The sequence below is a fragment of the Antechinus flavipes genome, chromosome 1 (assembly GCF_016432865.1).
Source record: "Antechinus flavipes isolate AdamAnt ecotype Samford, QLD, Australia chromosome 1, AdamAnt_v2, whole genome shotgun sequence".
Lineage (NCBI taxonomy): Eukaryota > Metazoa > Chordata > Mammalia > Dasyuromorphia > Dasyuridae > Antechinus > Antechinus flavipes.
In genome coordinates this window covers 551,050,599-551,073,464 of record NC_067398.1, presented here as the reverse complement: position 1 = coordinate 551,073,464, position 22,866 = coordinate 551,050,599, and the positions used below count along the sequence as shown (strand labels likewise).

Sequence of the window (22,866 nt, the reverse complement as noted above, 5' to 3'; positions counted from 1 at the left end):
AAAAAAGAAGAGAAGAAGGGGAAGAGGAGGAGAAAGAGGATGAGGAATGTCATTTATAAAGTGCTTTACAATTTACAAAATACTTTCCTTACAACTCTCTCAGGTATCTAGTAATAGCAGAGAGAGAGAGAGAGAGAGAGAGAGAGAGAGAGAGAGAAACAGAGAGAGAGAGAGAGAAGAGAGAGAAGAGAAGAGAAGAGAAGAGAAGAGAAGAGAAGAGAAGAGAAGAGAAGAGAAGAGAGAGAGGAGAGAGAGAAACAGAGAGAGAGAGAGAGAGAGAGAGACTGAGTCTGGAATTGTGATTTCTTAGTGTAGGAGAATTTCCAGCATATAAATTCCCTCCACTGATGCAGATGATCAATTCTTCTATAACTTATGATCCTAGGAAGTTGTCTGAGATCTATGGCTGTTATCCCCATTTTGCAGTTGAGAAAACTGAAATTTAGGGAGGATGTGGCTTGCACACAATTATGGAGGTAGCTTCATAAAGTTATCATTCAAACTCAGGATTTCTGATTTCCATTTCTTTCCACACCATCACACTATCTTAGTTATAGGTCCTTAAAGTATTTCCTTTGACTTTGAATAGTTTATCTTAAAATTCCCCTTCTCTTCATTGACATTTGCTCTCTGTTACAGTCTAGAAATTCCATTGAATCTAGACTAGTGGCTAGAGTTTTCTTGAGATGGACTTCTCAGAAACCTTTGACATCCTTGGTGATGATTCATTGGAGGGAGAGCAAAAGCAGGAGCTGGAAGGAGAGACTGACTATCCCATTTCTTTTTTCTTTTCCCTTCTTCCTCCCAAAAAAAATATGGAATTATCTTTAATTTGCCTAATTACTTAAGTATCTAATCCCTCTCCTGAGGGTTAATATAATTTAAAGATTGTTCATTGAAGCTAAAAAAAAATAAAAGATTTTAAGTTATAGAGTACTTCCCCCTTTATTCCTTTAGCACCATGATGACTGATCATGATTTTACACAGATTTTAAAATGAGATAGCCTATCCACCAATAATTTGAGAGGTTACAGCATTTCTTAAGCATGTATCTGAATCACAGAACCTCCTTATTTGTAGAGCTTCAAGAGACTATCTTGTCTAACGCATATCTGAATAAGAAATCCTTCAATAAAATCACCCAAAAGTGCTTATCCAGTCTTCTGAAGCCTTCAGTGTGGAGGAACTCACCAATCATTCCACTTTGGGGCAGTTCTTATTATTAAGAACCCCAAATCTTGTCTTCTACAGATTGGGCAGCTAATTGATACAGTGGATAGAGTGCTATACCTAGAGTCAGGATGAACTGAGTTTAAATCCAGCCTTAGACATTTACTAGTTTCTGTTTGCTTTACAAACTTGTTTGCCTCAATTTCTTCATCTGTAAAATGGGGATTATATCTCTTCCAGGGTTGCTGTGAGGATCAAATGAGATAATTGTAAAATACTTAGCACAGTGCTTGGCACACAGTAAGGGGCATATAAATTTTAACTTCTATTATTCCACCAATTGTATATAATAACTCTTTTGGGGCTAAATAGGACATGTCTAATCCCTTTTTCAAATTACAGTCTTTTAAATACATAAAAACATTTACAATGCTCTCCAATCAAAATTCTTTTCTAAGATAAATATTTCCCAATTCCTTCAACTGATAACCTCATTCCTTTCACTATCCTGATTTTTTCTGTGATTACCCTCCAGTTTTGTTAGCATCCTTCCTAAAAAAAAAAGTATGGTAAAGAAAGAAAGGAAGAATAGAAAATTTAGTTTTTAGACCAGGGTTAGTGAGAAAGATATGACTCGAGGATATGGTACCAAATATTGAATGAACTGCAAAGTTTCGAATTAAAATAGTGGGGAAAGAGGACAGGAACTATATACTTATTCTTACTGAACTGTGATTCAGCATTGCACTAAATTCCCTAATCACAATTAATTCATTTACTTTTGTTATTACTCTGAGTATGACTGTAATGCATCATAAAGCTTTATGTATTCTACTTTGGGCATGTTCCTTTTTAAATTTAAAAGTCATTGACTGAGAAATTTGGAGAGAGGTTTCAGGGATGTGCTAAAGCACCATTTAAAGCAATGGCTGGTTAAGAAGGTGACTAGCCGTGCAGACAAATAGAGGTTGAAGATGACTTGGACCAAGTGAAAGAAAGCTTTGGATTAGTGAGGAGTAAAAGGAATCACAGACACTGCCAGGTAGGAAGGTAGCAAATTAAAGAAATAATGTTGAATCTCTTTCTTTTTTATTGCTAGTTGAGGATATAATTTCCCAAAACATTTAAAGAAAAAATTTAACCCTACTAGATGTACTGTGATGGAAAGAATACTGACTTAGAATTATGGAACTTGAGTCTTTTATGTCATTTACTGCCTGTGGGATAGTATGCAAATCATTTCACTTCTGTATGTTGAGCTCCTGAAAAACCCCTTCTAGCTCCAGATGTATGATTGCAATATCCACCAATAGGGCAACTAGGTAATGCAATGGATAGCATCCTCTGTCCTAGAGTCAGGAAGATCTGAATTCAAATGTGACCTCAGACACTATATTCTGGACAACTCATTTAACTTTGACTCAATTACCTTATCTATAAAATGAAATGGAGAAGGAAATGACAAACCACTCCATTGTCTTTGCCAAGAAAACCCCAAATGAGGTCACAAAGAGTCATACATAATTGAACAACAGGGATCCACCAATAGATTTTAAACGAAGCCAACCAGAATTACTAACATGTAATATGACATGTATGATATTAAAAAAGAACATGAACAGCAGATGCAGTCTTCAATAAATATTCACATTCTCACTAAGAATTTACAAGAATTTACAGAACAACTTGAAATATACACAATGTTCAATTTGCTAATAAGGAAAAGCTAACATTTGCTTTATGAAGAAAGCATTTTTCCTAGTATTTGTTTTGGGGGGGGAAAGAGGGGGGAATTTGAAGTTTTATTTTTAAGAATTCATGAATGTTCATCTTTTATGTGAAGAAATAGGATGGCTAAGAATATCCCCAACACTACTTTGTGGTAATACTAAGGATATAAAGAAATGTAAAACAAGTTGCCTGTTTTCTAGATGCTCATATTCTAATGAGGGAGACAAAGAAAACACTATGTATAGAAGATCATATCAGAGGGAATGAATTTGGGGGGGAGGAATCTCAAAAGTTCCCCTGAAGAAAGTAAGAACTGAGTCTTGAAGGAAAAAACTTCATGGAGGTGAAGAAAGGAAAACATTCTTGGCTTAGGGGACAGTAATAGAAGGGAAGGGAAATCTGATGAGTTATGAATTAGGAACAAGGAGATTAATAAGCTAAAAGCAAGTAAGAGTTCATGGAGGTCAGTAAAATAAAAGGCTAGAAAAGGGCCAGATTGTGAAGGGCTTTAAACATCACTTAGAGCATTTAAATTGGATCCTGAAGGTACTTGTAGCTATTGTTGTGGTTTTCATCTGTTTTTTAAGACAAATCAAGGAAGTAATACCATAACATGCAAATGAGTTAAACTTAAGTGAGGGAGAGCTATGCAAAGTCACCAGCCCCTCTCAATGCCATTCTGGTTTAATGGCAAGATATAGTTCAGGATAATTGGATATGGCCCTGGAGATGTTGGCCTTTTTAAGGTAAGGTTTTTAACAGGAAGTGATAGGGAGCCTCTGACATTTATTGAGTAGAGGAAGTAATATAGTCAGACTCAGAGTTAGGAAAAATCAATCTAGTTACTGAAGAGAGGATGGATTTGAGTGGGGAAAGATTTGAGGCAGGAAGACCAATTAGAAAACTTTTGCAGTAGTCCGAGTGAGAGATGACGAGGGCCTACACATGGGTAGTGGCTATGTTAGTAAAGAGGAAACATGGATGAGACTTAAGATAAAAACAAGATTTGACAACAGATTGGATGCGATGGGCTGGTGTTAGTAAGGAAATAAAATGACACTCAGACATTCCTGAGTGACTGATAAGATGGCCTGTGTCTTGATAGTAATAGGAAAATTAGGAAAAGGGGGCAATTTAGTAGATAAGATAATGAATTCTGTTTGAATATTTTAAATTTGAGAGGCCTATGGGCCATCAGTGATAGTAATCAACCTAAATCTGGTTCCAAAACCTTTGCTATTTGTTATTCTCCTCTGTGAAAAATGTCTTAGTGTCTCTGTCTTGTGTTATTTCTAAAAAATTTAATAGTAATTTATTTTTTCAAATACAAGCAAAGATAGTATTCAACATTCATCTTTGTAAAATCTTCCTATTCCAAATTTTTCTCCCTCTCTTCCCCTCTTCCTCCCGCCCCTCCCCCCCAAGATAGCAAGCAATCCAATAAAGGTTAAACATGTGCAATTCTAAACATATTTTCACATTCACCATGCTGGGCAAGGAAAATCTGATCAAAAAGGGAAAAAAAACCTGAAAAAGAAAAAAAAGGCAAACAAACAACAAAAAGGTGTAATTACTATGCTTTGATTCACATTCATACTCCATAGTGTTCCTTCTGGATTGCAGATGGCAATTACAAGTTTACTGAAATTGCCTTGAATCAATTCATTGTTGGAAAGAGCCAAGTTCATCACAATTGATCATCACACAATTTTGTTTTTACTGTGTACAATGTTCTCTTGATTCTTCTCACTTCACTTAGCATTTATTAGTTCATGGAAGTACAGGCTTTTCTGAAATCAGCCTGCTTATCATTTCTTATGGAACAATAATACTCCATTACATTTATTCTGTCTTATACTATTAAGAATTCATCTCATCCAAACAAGCACAGTTTCAGATTAATATCACAGGAGAGAGCTACATGGTCACAATGCTGGGAAAGCTATTCCAGCACAAGGGTAAAGAAAACTCTGTTTTGCTTAGCATTGTCAAATGATATTGTAAAATGCTGATGGAAGAAAGCAGGGGAATTTCATTGTGCTGCTGCTTCACTTAAGGCATAGATAAACAAGGGAACATCCCGCTTTATCCAAGTATTCCCCTATAACTGTCTTCTAGTGTATTGCATTGTTGAGCAACTGCTTGCCATCCTCCTGTCACTGATCTAAGCTTGAGCTTTCTATTGGCTGTGTGTGTATGTGTGTGAGTGTGTGTGTGTTGCAAAGTGTATGAGAAGAGCTAAAAATAAGAAAGACTGAGAGAGACAGGGCAGACAGAAAAAAATACAGACTAATGTTTATTGAGATCACTCCATTATCAATCAAGTTTTTATTGCATATCCACCATGTTTTAGGCACTTAAGAATAGATGCAATCGCTTCCAAACAAGAATTTGCAAATTCAGTAAAGTAGACAGTGCATCAACCTCATTCCTCATGAACAAGATAACAAAAATTTTAAATTTCTAGGCTCAATAGTGATGCAAAGCTAATACCTCACCTTTCCTATTTTTTCTCCTTCTTCTCTATAATATGCCTACAGATTCCTGAGTGCATAAAATCTATAACATTTGAAAATCCAAAAATGACAACAAAACAACTCTTTATCTAGCTAAGTCTCCTTAGAAAGTTGAGGTTTGCCATTTTTGAGATGTAGAGATTATTTATCTAAAAACTATTTAGAATACCTAAAAGTTTATGAAAATTAGAAGAAAGTAGATATATCTGGTTTCAACTTTTACTTTGTTCTCTACTAGTTAAGAAGTATATTTTATGTAGGGATTTTCAGGGCCTGAGAAGCATATAAATTTTAATTAGGACAACAAAGTATTTGTTTATTTGGTCTGGGCTTTATTTGATTTCAAAGCAGAATATTAAATGTTATGGGTGGAAGGAGAGATTGGAGATGGAAAAGCTATTCTGTAATAGGAGATACAAAAATCCTTTCAAAATAATCTGTCAGGGCAGCTAGATGGCGCAGTGGATAGAGCACCAGCCCTGAAATCAGGAGGACCCAAGTTCAAATATGGCCTCAGACACTTAACGCTTCCTAACTGGATGATCCTGGGCAAGTCACTTAACCCCAATTGCCTCAGAAAAAAAAGTCAATTTACAAAATAATCTGCCAAAAGATATATCTACTTGAAAGTTTTCCCCCACTAATAAAAATGTTCCCTTAAGCAACTCTGCTTAGAAATCAAGGAGAGTTGTGGCTTCTTTTGAAGCTCACACTTTCAGTTCTGTCCTGCCTTGAGAAACAGTAGACCCCTTTTTCAAAAGGTCTTTAAGCAAAAACCGTAAGACTACATGTTGTAGAGAGGATTCTTGTTCAGGTTTAGGTCAGACCAACTTGCTTCAATGAGTAGCCAACAGATTCTGTGATTTTTCACTAGATACAGTAAGACAATGTGAGAGAGATTGCTGAGGCAAAAGGCAGGTATTGTTGAAATAAATATTATTGTTTCTACTTCAGTTTCCACCCTTCAAAATCCTTTCCACAATAAACTTAGGGTGTATAATCCCTCACACGGTCAAAGAGAAATTGAAATGTGGTTTTTCTATGATTAGCCAATAAAGTCCTATTTCTAATATATTCCTAAATGACTAGTAAAAGTTTTCCATTTCCTGATGGAAGAAAGCCAAGGTTCATATTTAACTTTGGAAATAGAGGAAATAATGGGAGGATAAAAATAATAAGAATAAGAAGATAAGCAAGCTGGAGTCTGCATCCAACTTGACTACTTCTCAAGTGACTTTGAGTAGAGGCTCTATGAGAGGTGTTTGTTAGTGTTTCCCATTTATTGAGCCATCACAAATCATAGGCTTTAAGAAAACATGTAGAAATCATGGATATTATTGCAAGAAAGCATACTAAGGTTGGATCTGTAGCTATATAAAAAGATGACATCCTCATAATATAAAAGGTCAGCATTGTGTGTGTGTATGTGTGTGTGCATGCACATGCACTAACACATAGGAACAGTTAGTTGATACAGTAGATATTAAACTGGATCTGGTGACAAGAAGACCTGAATTCAAATCCAGACTCAGATACTTACTGGCTCTGTGAGCCTAAGCAACTCACTTAACCTGTTTGCCTCAGTTTCCTCATCTTTAAAAGGGCTAGTGAAGAAAATGAGCCTAAATGAAATCACAAAGAGTTAGACATGATTTTAAAAACCTGAACAATAACAAAGTGGAAGTGACAATATTACTCTAAGAAGATTATGCAGACTCCAAGATAACTAAGACAAAATTCCAAGAATATGATGATTAAATTATCTCTAAATATTAATTCTTATGAAATGATACAGGACAGTTAGGTAGTGCAATGGATAGAGCAGTTCTGTAGACAGGAGGACCTGAGTTCAAATCTAACCTTAGATATTTACCATCTATGTGACTCTGGGCAAGTCACTTAATGCTGATAAAGAAATAATGGGGACAAAAAAAGGAAAAGCAAAAGAAATAATGGGTTACATAATGGAGGAGAAAGAGAAAGTGGTGAAACAGGTCTAGAGGTTATCACCAATGCAGGCATTTGCTTAAGCATTTACTCAAGCATTTACTCTTTGCTAGTGGTTATGCTAAGTGCTCAGGTCACAAAGAAAAGTGATAACACTTTCCTTATGGCAAGGATAGTTGATATTGTAAAGGGAAAGATACCATACAGATAATTGAGTATAAACAAGATATACTTAGTGTAGATGGAAGTTAATCTTATACGCACTGACAGCCTCATCCAGGAGAATGCTGTGAAATGCTTAATAACCAGCTCTTCAAGAAAAAAAAATATTCCTAATTAACTGTGAAGTTTAATCTGCATTATTAATATCTTCTCCATCACTTTCTTAATTCTACAATCAATGACAACAACAAACCAAGCCCTTATTTGTAACAATTGCTGATTTCTGAGGTATAAATGCTTACATTGAAATTTTAACTATCACCTCTATGAGCCAATTCCAACATACCACTGGAACTATCCCAAAATGTACAATCTACATGGTGTACATTGTGAAAAGCCTTTGGGCTCTGAAGGTAGAGGACATGGGTTCAAATTCTACCTTATAATGCTTCTTCCTACCTGACAGCACAGTGCCTGACATATAGTGGGTGCTTAATAAATGTTTATTGAATCTAATCTAATTGAATATGGATAAGTCAATTTCCCTGGGTCTCAGTTTTCTTATATGTAAAATAAGAGACAGGTAAGGTATACTAAATGGCTTCTAAGTTCCCTTGTCTACTTAAACAATGCTTTGCTGTTATAATAAGTACATTAATAATAATACATCCACCCTGGTCCTGCCCCATGATACCTTTTGGGGTTTCATTGAAATGAAAACATTTCAAAGGAATGCTGCCATTAAAAGAACATGCCTGCATTCCATAGCATACTGGTCATTAGTAATTAGTACACCCAGTAGGTAGAGAAATCTAGGTATTACAGCTAAACTACAGTTAATCAGAGCTAAAATAAATAAATAAATAAATCTTAACAGAGAATATTAAATTTTAGGTGGCTAATTACTAACTTCAAAGCATAGAAAATGTTTTCTTCAATGACTGAAAATTGCAAGAAGAATCACAATTTCTTCTTTTGTTATTCTGCATTGCACAGCATGTGGCCATGGTTCAAAGCAAAGATTTAGCGATTTGGCCCTATCTCTCAGAACCATCTCATTGCAACTTTGTTGGGGAGTCTCAGACATGCCTTAGGTTTGGAGAAATCTACCAATCTTAAAGGTGGTAGAATCATGTTATTCTAAGAATTTTCTGCTTCAGTCACTGAGAAAAAGAAAAAGCTGGGTATAAGCAATTCTTTTACTCTTGGACTTTTTTTTTTCCCTCTTGGTTCTCAATCTTCTGGAATGTGAACACTTAAGACTTTAAAAATATTTTTTCTAGTTATTTACACAGTGATTGTCATAAAATAATGATTTGATATGAAGGAAACTTCCAAGGTGTTTCCTTGTATTCCTAATAGGGAGCAGTTTGCAGAACAAAATCAATTTGGGCCAGAGGGCCAGTTTTGCACTTCATATTAATTCTCCCTATAACTTCTTCCTATATTGGAACTAGGAATAGACAGTGGAGGTTTCTATATTCTTTTAGGAGAATGGAGGATTTGGAGCTCTTTGATCTCCTAGATTACACCTGAATTTTGTGATATGCAAATTAATGAAGAAAATCCCCTAGGTTGAAATTGATTATATAGTTTGTTTTTTTAATTTGGTTTTTTGTTGTTGGACTATGTTAACAAACAATAACCAAAAAAGCCATTCTTTGCCTCATTTCTAACCAGCCTTAATCACTGAATGGACATTGCCTGAATTGAAATGAGACCTGGGAAAAACCTTAGCCTTAAAAAGGCTAAAGTCTCCCACAGAATCCAGGGTCTCTCCAGTTGTCCAAATCTATCTCTTGCTGTTGGATCCAGATGGCTTTAGAAGAGAGAGTAAGGCTGGTGACTTTACACAGTCCTCTCCCTTGCTTAAATTCAGTTCACTTGCAAGTCAAGACATCACCCTCTTGAAGTCATTGGTCCTCTTTGAGACCAAAGAACAATTAACAAGCAAACAAATGATTTTACCTAATCATGCCTGTGGTTCTCTACATTAGAGTTGTCAATCAACTCTAATCAACTGGCCTGCATTGCTGCCAGGGCAAGTTCAAGTGTAATTGGGAAATATTTAAATAAAATGAATAAAAATACAATAGAACATAGATAATGTTAACATGTTGTTTTATGAGTTAATATGTAACCTATAGGGATCCTTCTGTACAGTTAATGAGCCATGTTTCCAATTCTTTTTGATATCATTGCTCTCCTTTGATGTGTTGTTGTTGTTGTTGCTATTGTTGTTTGTTGTTGAGTCATTTCAGTCTTGTCTAATTCTTCCTGAGCTCATGGACCTCTGCCCATGAGGTTTCCTTGATTGACAAAGATACTAGAAAAGACTGCAGTTTCTTTCTCTATTAATGTACTATTCCTTAAGTGTCCTTTATCAGTTGTGGCAATCACAGAAACTATTGACCATACTGTGTGTAAAGAACACAGAGCCTGAGTGCAATCCAACAGTTAAAGCACATGATGACCAGCCTTGCTCCATTTGGAACTAATGTTCCTCAGAGCTGCTGTCTTCCGAGAGGATGCTCTGAATATCTGTGAAGTGATTCTGAGATCCAAAAGCTGTCTTATCTAAGAAACTCAGGCAAGGAAGTAAATGTTACCCTAAGTATTATACAAGTATATATAAATATACAAAGATTGCTTGATCTTAGCTTTGATGGTCTCCACACTTTCTCAGGTGAGGGAGCTGGTAAACCAGTTTTTTCTCTTGCAAACAAAGCCCATATCTCTCCCAACCTTTATCTCTTGCATATCCACTCTGACCTCCCGTCTTTATATCACTTAATGACTTTGTGGGGACATTTTCCATTGGGAGAAATAATTTTTTGAACCCAAAGCATTCAAGTTCCAAAAAATAAGAAATCATGAAGGAAGATTAATATCTAAGATTTGTATATTACTTTTTAACTTTGGTGAGGGCAATTAGGTAGCATAGTCGACATTGGAATCAGGAAAACCCAAATTCGAATCCAGCCTCAGACACTTACTGGCTGTGTGACTCTGAGCAAGTAACTTAATCCTATTTGCCTCAATTTCCTGAGAAACTTTACCAAGAAAATCCCAAATGAGATCATAAAAAGTTCGATACAAAAAAAAAAAAAAAGATTGAACAACATATTACTTTCAAGATTTCTAAAGCACCTTACAAATATTACCTCCTTTGATCCTTACAACAACCCTGTAAAGTAGGTGCTACTATTATGATAGTTAACATTTATATAACACTTACTATATGCAGGCTCTATGTAAGTGCTTTACAATTATCTTATTTGATCCTTACAACAACTATAGGAAGGAGGTGCTATAATTATTCTCATTCACCAGATGAGGAAATTTTGGCAAACAGATATTAAGTAACTTACCCAGAGGTAAATTACAGTAAATTTCTGAGGCTGGACTTGAACTTGGATCTTCCTGACTCTGGATGTAACATTATATCTACTGAGTCACTTAGCTTCCTAAATTGTCCCCATTTAACAGGTAATAGAAACTGAAACTGTGAAAAATTAAGATTGACTTTTAAGTGAGACAATAATTTTGTGAGATATGATTTTGGAATCTTTCTTACTCCCAGGCCAGCATTCTATCTAGAATTTGCAATTTGATTGCCTGCAATTTGATAGAGAGATGCAGCATCATCTGAGCTGTTAATCTTCCTTCAAGTAATTCAAGTAAAAAATGATTAGATTATTCTATCTAGCATTCCATTTTTATATAGCTATATATAGATTCATTCATTACTTATTAAGTACAAAGATATAGATATGAGAAGCAAATGTGAGGCAGCCTAACATAACATATAAAAAGCTGGACATAAGAATCAGGAAGCCCAGTGTTCAAATCCTTCATTGTACCTGACACTTCCAACTTATAACTATACCTTTAAAAAATAAATGAAGGTGACAGAGATCAGGAAGATGTATATCCCCTGTTTCAAATCACTAGTTCTGAAGCTGTTAAACTCTCTCTGAAAGAACATGATAAAGTTGAATGAAGGAAGCTCATTTAAAAAGCATCTTGACCCTCTGGGTAGGTAGTTATGTCCAACAGATGCACACACCAGCTGCCTATTTTGCCAAATTGTACAATTCCTCGTTTGGGGTGGGGAGGAGGTCTCGTATTTCTCTTGGGTGAATATTCTTCCAGCAGTGTGGATCACAACCCTGACCATCTCCTCAGTGGGTAAGATCAGAGAAAGGTTTTCACTTAGGAACCGCTTATCCAGTTTGTGGAATATGCTGTTTTTCCCAAGTTTCTGAATAATACTTGAATATGTGATATTTGGGGCTTTTTTTAAGTTTAAAGTACTATTCATGGAAATTATCTCATCAGAATCATCATAATAACCCTTTGGGATGAGTATATCCATTGTGTGTGTGTGTGTGTGTGTGTGTTATGTGTGTGTTTGTGTGTGTGTATGTATCAGTAAAGTTAGACCCAGAGAGTTTAAGCAACACCTCTAAGGTCATACACCTATTAGAAACAGCTGTGCTTCTAAATCTGAGGCGTTTTAAATGCTAGTCTATTCATTTATCTATTTGACAACTACATATTACTAAGGGCCAAGCAATGTGCTAAATACCAGTAAAAGATACAAACATGAATAACAAGTTTTCTTTTCTCTGAAGGGGTTGAAAATCTAAAACTAGAACTAAGACATACCAAATTACTATAATATAAAACAAAATCTGATTGGTACATAGAAGAGTTGTGAATACAATACCATGAGAATTCATAGGAAAGAGAAATTCATTTCCATCTAAAGCACAGATTTTTAAACTGTGGTCCATAGACTTCTTTGGGGTACAGATTTCAGGGGGCTCATGAACTTGAATGTGAGAAAATACATTTTTAAATTTTTTTTCACTAACCTCTAACTGGAATTTAGGATTTCCATCAATTATAAACTTAAAAGCAAATCATTCTGAGAACAGGCTTCATTAGATTGGCCAAGGGGTTGCAGACACTTAAAAAATAGCTTCAGAACCCTTGTTCTAAGGGGAAGACTTCATTATGGAAAAGTAATTGAGCTGGAACTTGAAAGATGGGCAAGATGTTAAAACATCTTGGAGATATTTTAACTGGGAGAGAGGAAAGACAGCGGTGAAGGGCATTTAAGACAGAGAAAGATTGGAGCCTAAATGTGACTAGTTTTTTGTTGTTTTTTGTTTTGGGGGAGTTTTGTTGTTTGTTGTTGTGAATACTTTGATAATCAAAATTATCAGCGTGATTGTTTTTCAATAAGAAATATAGAGCCATTGATGTTATTAGAGTGATGTGATCTGGAATATATAATTTAAAATTTAATTTGGCAGTAGAATGCATAATGCATTAGGAGAGAGAGAAACCGGTGCCTGGGAGACAAATTAGGAAGCTACTGCATTAGTCCAGGTAAGAGATACATACTGAGGGCCTGAATGAATACAGTATCAATGAGAAAGGTAAAGAGGAAAGAAATGTGAAAAGTCTCAGGGAAATGGAATTGACAGACATAGACAATTTAGTTGTACAGACTGAAGGAGAGGAAGGAGTCTAATGTACCTCTAAGGTTTACAAAGCATCGAAACAGAATTATGGCACTATTTTCAGAAATAGGGAAGTTATGAAGAGTAGCAGGTTACTAAGGAAAGAAGATAAGTTCCATTTTAGGTCTTTTGAGTCTGATCTAGAGAGATTCAGTAGAGAGTTGGAAATATCTGGCTGTTTGATGACAGCTAAAGCAAAAAGTTTACTGGGAATAAAGGTTGCTACTCATGACCAAAATGGATGGAAGGAGTTGGGTGGGTGTATCAATGTGAAAAGAGATGAAACAGATGGTATGCTTAGTTTGGAGAAAGAAAAAGCAGAAGGTCATAGAGCTGAAGTCAAAAGAAAATCAGCCAGCTGCTCATCCTCCCTGAGGGGCCTTAGCCTGATGGTCCCCAGATTCCTTTTCAAAAGTCCATAGTGGATCTGCTCAGGCTGAATGTGTGTCTTGTCCAAGAGGCTAACAGTAGATAAAAGCAAAGGATGGAGGCTGGGGGATGGTTTGAAATGAAAGAATATTTTACAGAAGTCTTACTAAAAATGAATGAAAGGCTGGCACTCCTACTATACATAGTTCATAGTGCCTCTGGCAATGGAAACTATAAGCTTTCTTAAAGGGTCCCAAGTTAATCATCACTATTAATTATTCAAAACTGAGTCCTTTCTTCACACTTATTGCTATATACTTAGTTTCTCAAAATTACTGGATCTAAAAGCTTAGAGGCTGACACATGCCTAAGCCAGAATCTTTGCTGTATCATATCCAAGGAAATGAACCCTAACTTCAGTTTGAAGATTGCTATTGGTGATGCAGCTGGATTGCTTAGTTGATGAAGCCCTCAAGTCAGGAATACCTGAGTTCAAATTCAGCTTCAGACACTAGCTGTGTGAACTTGGGCAAGTCACTTAATCTCTGTTTTCCTTAATCCATTGGAAAAGGAACTAGCAAACCATTCCAGTATCTGTAAGAAGAAATCTTCATGGAAAATATAATGCATTGGGTCAGAAAGAGTCAGATGCAACTACATAATAACACTAAAGAGCTCCATTCTATTTTCATTTATCTCTAATTAGTAGAAAGATTTTCTTGAAATTAATCTGTCTACCCCTTCCACCATGGCTCCTAAGTCTGTCTCTTGGTCATTATCCCTGTATCCTTATAATGATCTTGAGCCTTGCCTGAAAGCAATTGTCAATCACGGCTAGGTAAGATTGTCTAATAAGAAATCACACTTCTACTAGCTATGAAGGGAGTGGTTTGGGGCAGCTTCTGTTACTCTTGGGCAGCTCCTTAGAACTTTTCTACTCATGGCTTCTGTGAGGCTGTGTACATCACTCTGGCATTCATATGTAGAAAATCGACTCAGTTCCATTTTTCTTCTTTCCTGGCACATCCTGATGCTGCAGCAGAGAACCCAACTTTAAATTCAGAGCAGCAAAAACAGAAGCAGTTGTTAAGTGTCAGTGAAAGCTGTGACCTTGCTGTTGTCAAACAAGTAGAAACATCATTAGCATATACAATCAGACTAATCCTACACGTTGTTTCAGTGCTTCAACCAGGGAGGTTTTAAGGACTTTGTGACTTTTAGGGCATCAGTATCTACAGAAATAATGCCCACTGGCTCCAAAGGATCTAACTATGTCTAAGCCAATCTTCCAACATATTGGTTATGTTTGGGATTCAGGAAATAAAAAATCTGGTATTGCCAGTCAAGTTTTTTGTCCTTCCATTTTTCTCCTGGTTCTTTTATGCATACAAGAGAGAAAAGGGGGGAGGGGAGGGAGACAGAGACAAAGAGAGAGAGAGAGACAGAGAAAGAAAGAGAAAAAGAGAGAGAGACAGACAGACAGACAGACAGAGAGGAGAGAGAGGAGAGAGAATAAGAGAGATCTAGACTTTATTACTCTCCGTTCTTTGTTTCATGATGAAAAACTAAGGGACAGGGAGAATATCCCTTTAATGATCCCCCATTGTCAATCTCTTTTATCTGGATTTTAAATTCCTCTACATTCTGATTCCAGTTGGCCCCTTAAGCCTTATCTCATACCATTCACCTCCTTGTACTCTATATCCCAAGCAAATTGATTATTCAGCACCTCCAAACATATCTGTGCCCCAAACCACATCTAGCATATAGAGGGCAGGACTTTGCCCAGGGAGTCGATGTCCTTGGTAGTCTCCTCCCTCCCCACAGCAATTGCCATTCCAATTCTGCCCATATTGCTTTTGTACAATCTCCTTCATGCAATCACACTTAATTGTAGTCCTACTTTCCTTGTGGTTCCAACCTTCCTTCCATTCCCTGTGGCATCTAGCTCCAGATTCTAGAGGGGGATACATCTTCTATGTTTGAAAAAACTATCTTCTGAACCATTAGAATTCACTTACCCCCTTCCCAATTAAAAAATAAATTGGAAATCTTGAAATTAAAGGTGAGATTAATAAATTGAGTGTAAAAAAATGAATTAATAAACAAAACTTGGAACTTAATTTCATGAAAAAAAAACTAAAATAAACAATTGATTAATTTGATTTTCCTTTAAAAGAGAGATTAAAACCAGTCACTAGTATCAAAAATGAAAAGGTTGAGTATACCTCACATCTAGTTTTTATCCCAGATGAAAGAATTCCTCAGAGCTTTGTCCCTTCCCAAGTATGGATCTTTGCCCTATTCCTTGAGCTCCCATCACCACCACCACCACCACTCCTCACTTTGCCTCCATAGTCTCTGCTTATTGAACCCTAGTCATCCTTTAAGACTGAATTCAAATGCCCTTTCAGCAGTCCTTCAGCTCCCCCACCCCCTTCCCCTGCCCATCCTTCTCTGGTTCTTCCTTTTGGATATAATAGAGCTTACGTAGTACTTGATACCTCTCTTAATGACTTATTTAACATTGTGTGCTGTAATTGTTTCTGCAGCAGTGTCTAATTTGATCCTTATAATTCTATTTCAAAATATTTTTCAAAATTTCAAAAATTTTCAAAATATATTTTAAAACACTAAAGCAGTGTTTTGTCCATAGTAGGTACTTAATTATATGTTGGCCGAGTTTCTTCCACTCAATCATTAGTACAGCCCAAACCATTCCAACTGAGAATAAACAAGTCAGGTTCATTTTTTAAATTCCATTTGAAAAAGAAAAGCTACTTATGGTGAATGACACTGGGTAGTGTTTAAAGCAGGAAACAAGTGATTTTCCAGATTGATTTTAATGTGAATCGTTTAACATTGGTTTATACTGAACAAGCACTATCTGATTTATGGAAATCATTTCCCCACTATTAATGGTATTAATCAGACATGCCTGTATAATCAACAGAACTATTACTCTGAAAAAAAAAGGGGGGGGAGGAGGAGAATTCATCACTTCTTCAGGACATCATGAAGAAACAAGAAAAGAACAGGATCATTAAAAAATGCTTTCCTTGAGACTGCCTTGTTTGTGAATAAAGTTTCTTGAAGGAGGCAACTCCAAATAGCTTGAAAATTGTTAAATTTGCAGTATGAGTGTGTACACCTCAGTAATCACTAACTACTACAAATCTGGGCTTGATTTATTGTTTTGTTGCTTGCCTGGGTTTAAGAAAGTGAAGATGAAAACGTTAATGATGCAGATTAAATTTTAAAATGTGTCCTGCCATGCATTTTTTGTTGATGTCCAACATTTACTAGCAGACCCCTGTCACTTATGGAGATAAGTGATTCTATATTCCTCCTTCCTGACCCCTAGCAAAATGAGCCCCAAGAGAAACTAATAAAAAGATATAACAGAAAAGAGATGTGGTAATGGAATTATAGTAAGGTATTTGACATAAGCCAGAAATGAATTTCTCCTCACGTCCTTCTCTATACACCATCCAAAACCATGGATGATTCAATTGCTTAAAGAATCTCCAAAGAACAGAAGTTAGTTTAATAGAAGTAGAATCTTCTCTTCATATAGCCTAGATCTGGAATCTCTGCCCAGTACCTAGAACCATACCGAGTATAACTACACTACGAGCATAATATAATACATATATAGGTACATATGTAATATGTGTATTGCACATCTGTATATACATTGAATGGCATAATAGTTTGAAGGATTCAGCAAACTTTAAAATTCTGTTAATATGAGCTGTTATTTTCATGTTCAGCATCATATGAACCATTAGTTATTACAGAGAAAGACATACTTGTGTTTTAACTACAACTGGTATAGGAAAAAAGGGCAAAAAAAATGTACAAGATTGAACTGAGGAATCGAATCAGGATAAAAACTAGAGAAGGAAGTAGATTGTATGCTTTCCAAGAATCCCAAACAAAAAGTCAAGATATGTGGATCCTAAACCCTACTGCCTTCCCTTGATTTTATCACAGAATCATAACATTTTATAAAGAGCCTCTGTCCTTTCCAGCTTCCCATTTTACAAATGAGGAAAACAAAGATGCTGAGAAGTCAGTGGCTAACAATTTGCAGGTATTGCAACCATTATGTTTAATGAAAGAATTTCACTAAATTCACAAAAACTGAGGGGCAATGATTGATTATCTAGGGCAGTAAGAATAGATGTAGCTGAAGATCCTTCAATATACCTATGCCTTCATCGGGGTGGATGGATATGTTCTCCACCAGTGCAGACAGCATCCCCACTCCTTGCCTTACTTGACAGCTTCTACAGGTTGCAGTTCTGAACATCCCAAGTCTGAAAGTGAGCTGTCTTCAGAGCACAAGCACACAGTCAGTCTTTTTGCCCAGATTTGGGGTCTTTCCTGTTGATGAGACTGGCCATCTGCCCCCACTGCCTTGTCTCTTGGGAAAGTCTCCAAGGCACCTATGCTGAGGCATGGGATAGAGCTATTGATAGATATTTTTAGAACTCCTCAGGCTTTGAAGTTTCTAATTAGAAACTTTTTTCCAACCTAACAATCTCACCAACAGCGGAAGCTGGTGACTGGTAGGAGCAACAGCATTTTTGCATTAAAAACTCCATTAATTACAACATATCACTAAATCCCAATGGAAGTCTCCTGGAAGACTGGCATTCCTTCCCAAACTTTCTCCTCAAAAAACACTTCATTACAAAGCAGGCTTGTTTCGTAATCACTAAAAGCTTCAGAAAATACAAGCTTCTCTGTTAATGCTCACTTGCATTGTGTTTAATGTTATCATTCCTGGCCCTTTTTATAAGAATGAAAGTATGTGGTTACCTCCTTGGGTACCATGCATATTTCCCATTCCAGTTGTTGATATTCATGTTCTTGTGTGCAGATTTTTCTTCCTACTCTTCTCCCTGCTCACTTGAGTTTGTGCCACCCTATAGCCCTTGGTGAGATTTTATTTGCTAAGGCAAAAAAAAAAAAAAAAAAAAAAAAAATTGTGCCTGGACAAGTGTGTCTTTTCTGATCCTGTTCATTCTGTCATTTCACAGTCTAACAAAGTACTGATAGTGATGGGGTGGAGACCAGAAGAAGAAGACTTATTGTGCTTAGTAGTTGAGACCTGCCCTGTTAATTCTCTATTAACTGGGGACTTCTTTATATTTCAACTGGAATTGAGGAAACTAGGCACGGGATTCAGAATTGATTACATCATTAAGAGGGCCACAAGAAGTCACAGTCCTGGTTAGGAAATCAGCAGTGACACGAAGCAAATTCTGTGAAGACCTATGTCCAGTCTAAGTTTCACTCGACTTGCCTAGAAGGCAGAGGAGGTGGGGGCAGGGAGTAGGGAAGGAGGGGCTAATGAAAGAAGGAAGGAGGAGGGTCAGCTTTACCATGACACAACACATTGTGCCTTTCCTGGGTTTGAAATAGAGGAACTGAGAAGAAAAGTATCTTCGGGGAGAATCAGCCCTTCAGAATACATGATGGACCCAGCACACCCTCCACACCTCCTGTTTCATGTGTTTGGATGGGTCAGTGAGGAATAGTGATTCGAGAAGGATGTGATATGGTCCAAAAACTTTTCCTGGATTTTTTCCGCAGGCGACTGAGCCAGAGGCCAACTGCTGAGGAGTTGGAGCAAAGGAACATTCTGAAACGTAAGTGACTTCTAAGAATCTGGTCATTGGGGCTTGTTGTAGTCACCTTTCTCACACACACACATACACACACACACACTCACTCTCTCTCTCTCTCTTTTTTTTTCTCTCTCTCTCTCTCTTTCTCTCGAATATTCTCAAAATTAAGGGTAAATCTACTAACATGAGCAGACTAAAAACAAATTCTCAATAAATATAGCAAGTCACCAATAGCTGTCTTCATTTAAACCTTACCAAATGTGAACATCACCTTATCACAGTCATTTTAATTATGGTCTCATAGCCAGAAATACCATGTAAAACAGAGGAGGAAATCAGAGGAGGAATTTTGTTTCTTAGAGGCCACTTGGAAAAAAAATTAGTAATAGACTAAAAAGAAATAAAGAAAATAATGTTGATTGCCAAATCAAAGAACTACCAGGAAAACAGCTGGGAGAAAGTAAACTTTGTTAAGTTTTAATACAGATAGTTTCTTATCCTTTTAACCATTAAAATTGGAGCCTAACAATTATAGGGAGATTGGATTGGAGAGGAGAGAGATTTGAGGTGGGGAGACCAGGTGGGAGGCTATTATCATAGCCCAGTTAAGAGGAGCTGAGAAAAAAAAAAAAAAAAAAAACACCCTGATTAAAAAGGGAGTTCATGTGAGTGAAGGAATGGAAAGAAAAGGATAGATGCAAGAGATGTTGTGGACAGAGGAGATATCTATAGCAGTGCTAAATCTGAGATTCATTTCAAAAACCTAGAAACTAGTCTTCAGTTTACTTCACAGTTTGACACAGTACAACATTCTTCTGGTCTCCTAAAGGCTGTCCAGAAGAAGCTAAGCCATAACTATTTATTTAGTCATATATGTCCATTTTAGTCAGGTGTATGTTAAATAGCATGTTCCCTTTTGATTTTAAAAGTTTAATCCACTTTTTTCCATCTAGATAATTTCAGATAGTCAAAAGAACAATAAATCAAGCCTTTGTCAATTTCCAAAAAAAAAAAAAAAATTGGAACCTAGGAAAATTATAAAATTTGTTTTGAAAGTACTCACTTTCTGTTTCTTAAAATTCCCACAACTTGGTTATGGTATTCTGGCTTGATGCTGTACCTCAGGAACAGCCCTAATTTCTCTGTAATAGTGGATTTTGAAAATAAATAAGCTCTTTAGTCCAAGCAAAGAAATATGTGAAAATTTATCGAGTCATTTCGTATTAAAATATTTTTAGACATAACTGCTAAAAATAAAAGAGGCAGTTGTTTTATAAAACTTAATAATCTTTAATGTAGTAATGCATAGGAAACATTTAGAAAATCAAAATTTATCTCTGCCTATACCCTTCCCCAACACCAACTACTACCAATATCTTTGTCATAGTAGCAATCAATTCATATGATTCCATGAGATTATATTTGTGAATGATCTTTCTATATGTACATGTATAAGCATATTCAAATACACACAAATACATGTACATATGTGTATGCATTAATAAATTGAGAATGCATGGGCATATATGTGCATGTACAGACACACAAAAACACTTGCAGAATACCCTATGGATGTACATATATCTCTATGTATCTGTCTTATATATAAGTGTGTATAAATATGTATATATGTGGTAGTCACTGGGAATGTTTCTATATACATAGACATATGTGTATACATGTGTATATATGTACATTTATCTAAATTTATTATTTCATCCATATAAGGAACCCCAAGAATGGAAACTTCCTCTGTAAATGCAAATCAACAATTCATTTGTTATTTATATTCTTAGAGAGTTTCTGTGGGTGCTGAGAGACTTCTCTGTGATACCACAATTAGTTACTGGTCTCAGAGACTGAGCTTGAACCCAGGTGTGTCTTTCTGAGTCCTAAGCTCATTATCTATCCTAAGTGCTTTGGTGCTTCTCATATATATAGGAGTCAAGTTGCCCCAGAAAATGTATATACATGTATGCATTTGTATTTATTTGTATATGTATATGCATATATGCACATATATACATATCTATATATATGCTGTATGGAAATATATGGTTAGATATATGTATATTGATGAGTACAAAATATATGTGTATCAAAATTTATTACTAAAGAACTGCTTCATGGATCAGAGAGTAAAGAAAATAAACATTTCATAGCTTTGATATTAATGTTCTCTATTATATATTCTATTTTTTTTCCAGGAAAGAGAAAAACATACACTTTTACATATATGAGAATGTATATTAAAAAACATATGACCTCCAATTTTAATATCTGGGAGTTCCTTCTCTTCTTAACATTGCAATTTCTTTAGTTTTACTTTTACTGTCAAATTTCTTATAGATCTATTGAAATAACTAACGAGTCCCTTGAGGCGAATGGGCATGGGAAGATGAGAGGACAGTCTGGAATAAAGATTTTTCAAGCTAACTTTATTCCAAAGCATCATTCTTACGTTTTCTGTTTTCCCTCACCTTCCATGTCCTTTCTCCTCACCACCCTTGTTGGAGTTTATTCTGAAGATACATTTAGGGCTTCCCACAATGCAAGGCAGTTGCTTCTATTTTCCTGGTATTCAAGAGTCCCCTCTGAAGTTTCTTTCTGAATGGGAAATTAGAAAGCAAGAGATAAAAGAAATATTACCTGAGAGAATTGGAATCTTTTCTAAGTGATTTTCATTGTCAGGGGGAAAATTCCATCAAGATTTTGGGCCTTTCAGTTCCCATCTGTTCTTCTCTGATCTATTATATATTTGTCATTGTGTAAACTGGAGATAGGAAAAGATAGAGAAATAATGAAATTGTTCAGGGTCTCCAGTTTATCTCAGAAATCAAACAGACACCACCAAAACAAGTAAGCTATCTTCATTTTCCTATTTCTTCTTCTCCCTCGCTCCCAAGAAGATTTGGCCCCAAATCGAAGGCCATATTTATCTTATATACTTTAAGATTTGGGGGTTCATGGTAAAAAAAAAATGTCAACTGGGTAAGGCTTTCTCACCTGAGCCTGGCTGAGCATCAGAGAGCCAGAGCTGAGCAAGATCTCTGAGGCCATTGAGTGCAGCCTCTGATTTATAGATAAGAGATCAATAGCCCAAGGATAATAAGGGTCATGCCAAGGTCATGGAAGTATTGTCAGAGACAGGATTTAAGCCTAGGTTTTCTATCCTTTGGAGTCAGTTCACCTTCACCAAGCTGCCTCAGAGCAAACTGAGACAACCTCCATGAAAATGCTTACTTTCCACATGACAGCGATAATAATTCCTGGCATTTATTCAGCAAGATAATATTTACAAAATATTATATCATTCTTCCCTTGCAGGCTTGTGAGGTAAAGCATGACAGATTTTATCCCCATTTTACAGATGGAAAAATTGAGCTGGATAGCTGGAAAGTGACTTGGTTGGAGTCAAATAAATCTACTAAATGTCTCAAGTAGAATTTAAATCCTGTTTTTTGTGACTCCAACAACAGCAGCATGGTAGGCCTTCTCTTTCAGAAGCAGTGGCAAGGCTAACTGAACCTCCCCTGATCCCCAGCTTGACAGCGAGTCAGTCTTATTTAGGAAATACACATTGAGATCAGAGGACCTCGCTATGGTAGCACAATTAGGAACTGGTCTCAGACCAGGTTTCTCTTCCTGATTCCAAGACTCATTACCTAACTGAGACTCTTCTTGCCCAGACTAACCTTACAGGCTGAGCATTGGGCAGCATCCATTCCTGAAGCAGTCAGAAACTTACCTATAGACTAAGGAAATCTGGAGTTGAGAAAAAAGGGGGGAGACTAGTT

The 22,866-nt window shown here is 36.3% G+C and overlaps 1 protein-coding gene and 1 long non-coding RNA gene across 18 annotated transcripts in view; one reads left to right on the top strand and one right to left on the bottom strand.

Annotated features, from left to right (window-relative positions):
- Nucleotides 1–22,866, top strand: part of PHACTR1 (phosphatase and actin regulator 1) — a 635,610-nt gene that overhangs the window by 590,034 nt on the left and 22,710 nt on the right. For all 13 annotated transcript variants that reach the window (XM_051970672.1, XM_051970675.1, XM_051970671.1 and 10 more), the window contains one exon: nt 19,035–19,090. In XM_051970672.1, the coding sequence (XP_051826632.1) occupies nt 19,035–19,090 (56 nt within the window). The remainder of the gene's footprint in view (nt 1–19,034; nt 19,091–22,866) is intronic.
- LOC127544165 (uncharacterized) overlaps nt 1–22,866 on the bottom strand; it is a 39,174-nt gene that overhangs the window by 9,106 nt on the left and 7,202 nt on the right. For 2 of the 5 annotated variants that reach the window (XR_007949386.1, XR_007949388.1), the window contains 2 exons: nt 21,719–21,842; nt 20,133–20,211 (listed from right to left, as the gene is read on the bottom strand). This is a non-coding gene — a long non-coding RNA (uncharacterized LOC127544165). Of the gene's footprint in view, nt 1–20,132; nt 20,212–21,549; nt 21,677–21,718; nt 21,843–22,866 lie in introns of all 5 variants that reach the window. The other 3 variants (XR_007949389.1, XR_007949387.1, XR_007949390.1) reach the window with 3 other exon arrangements.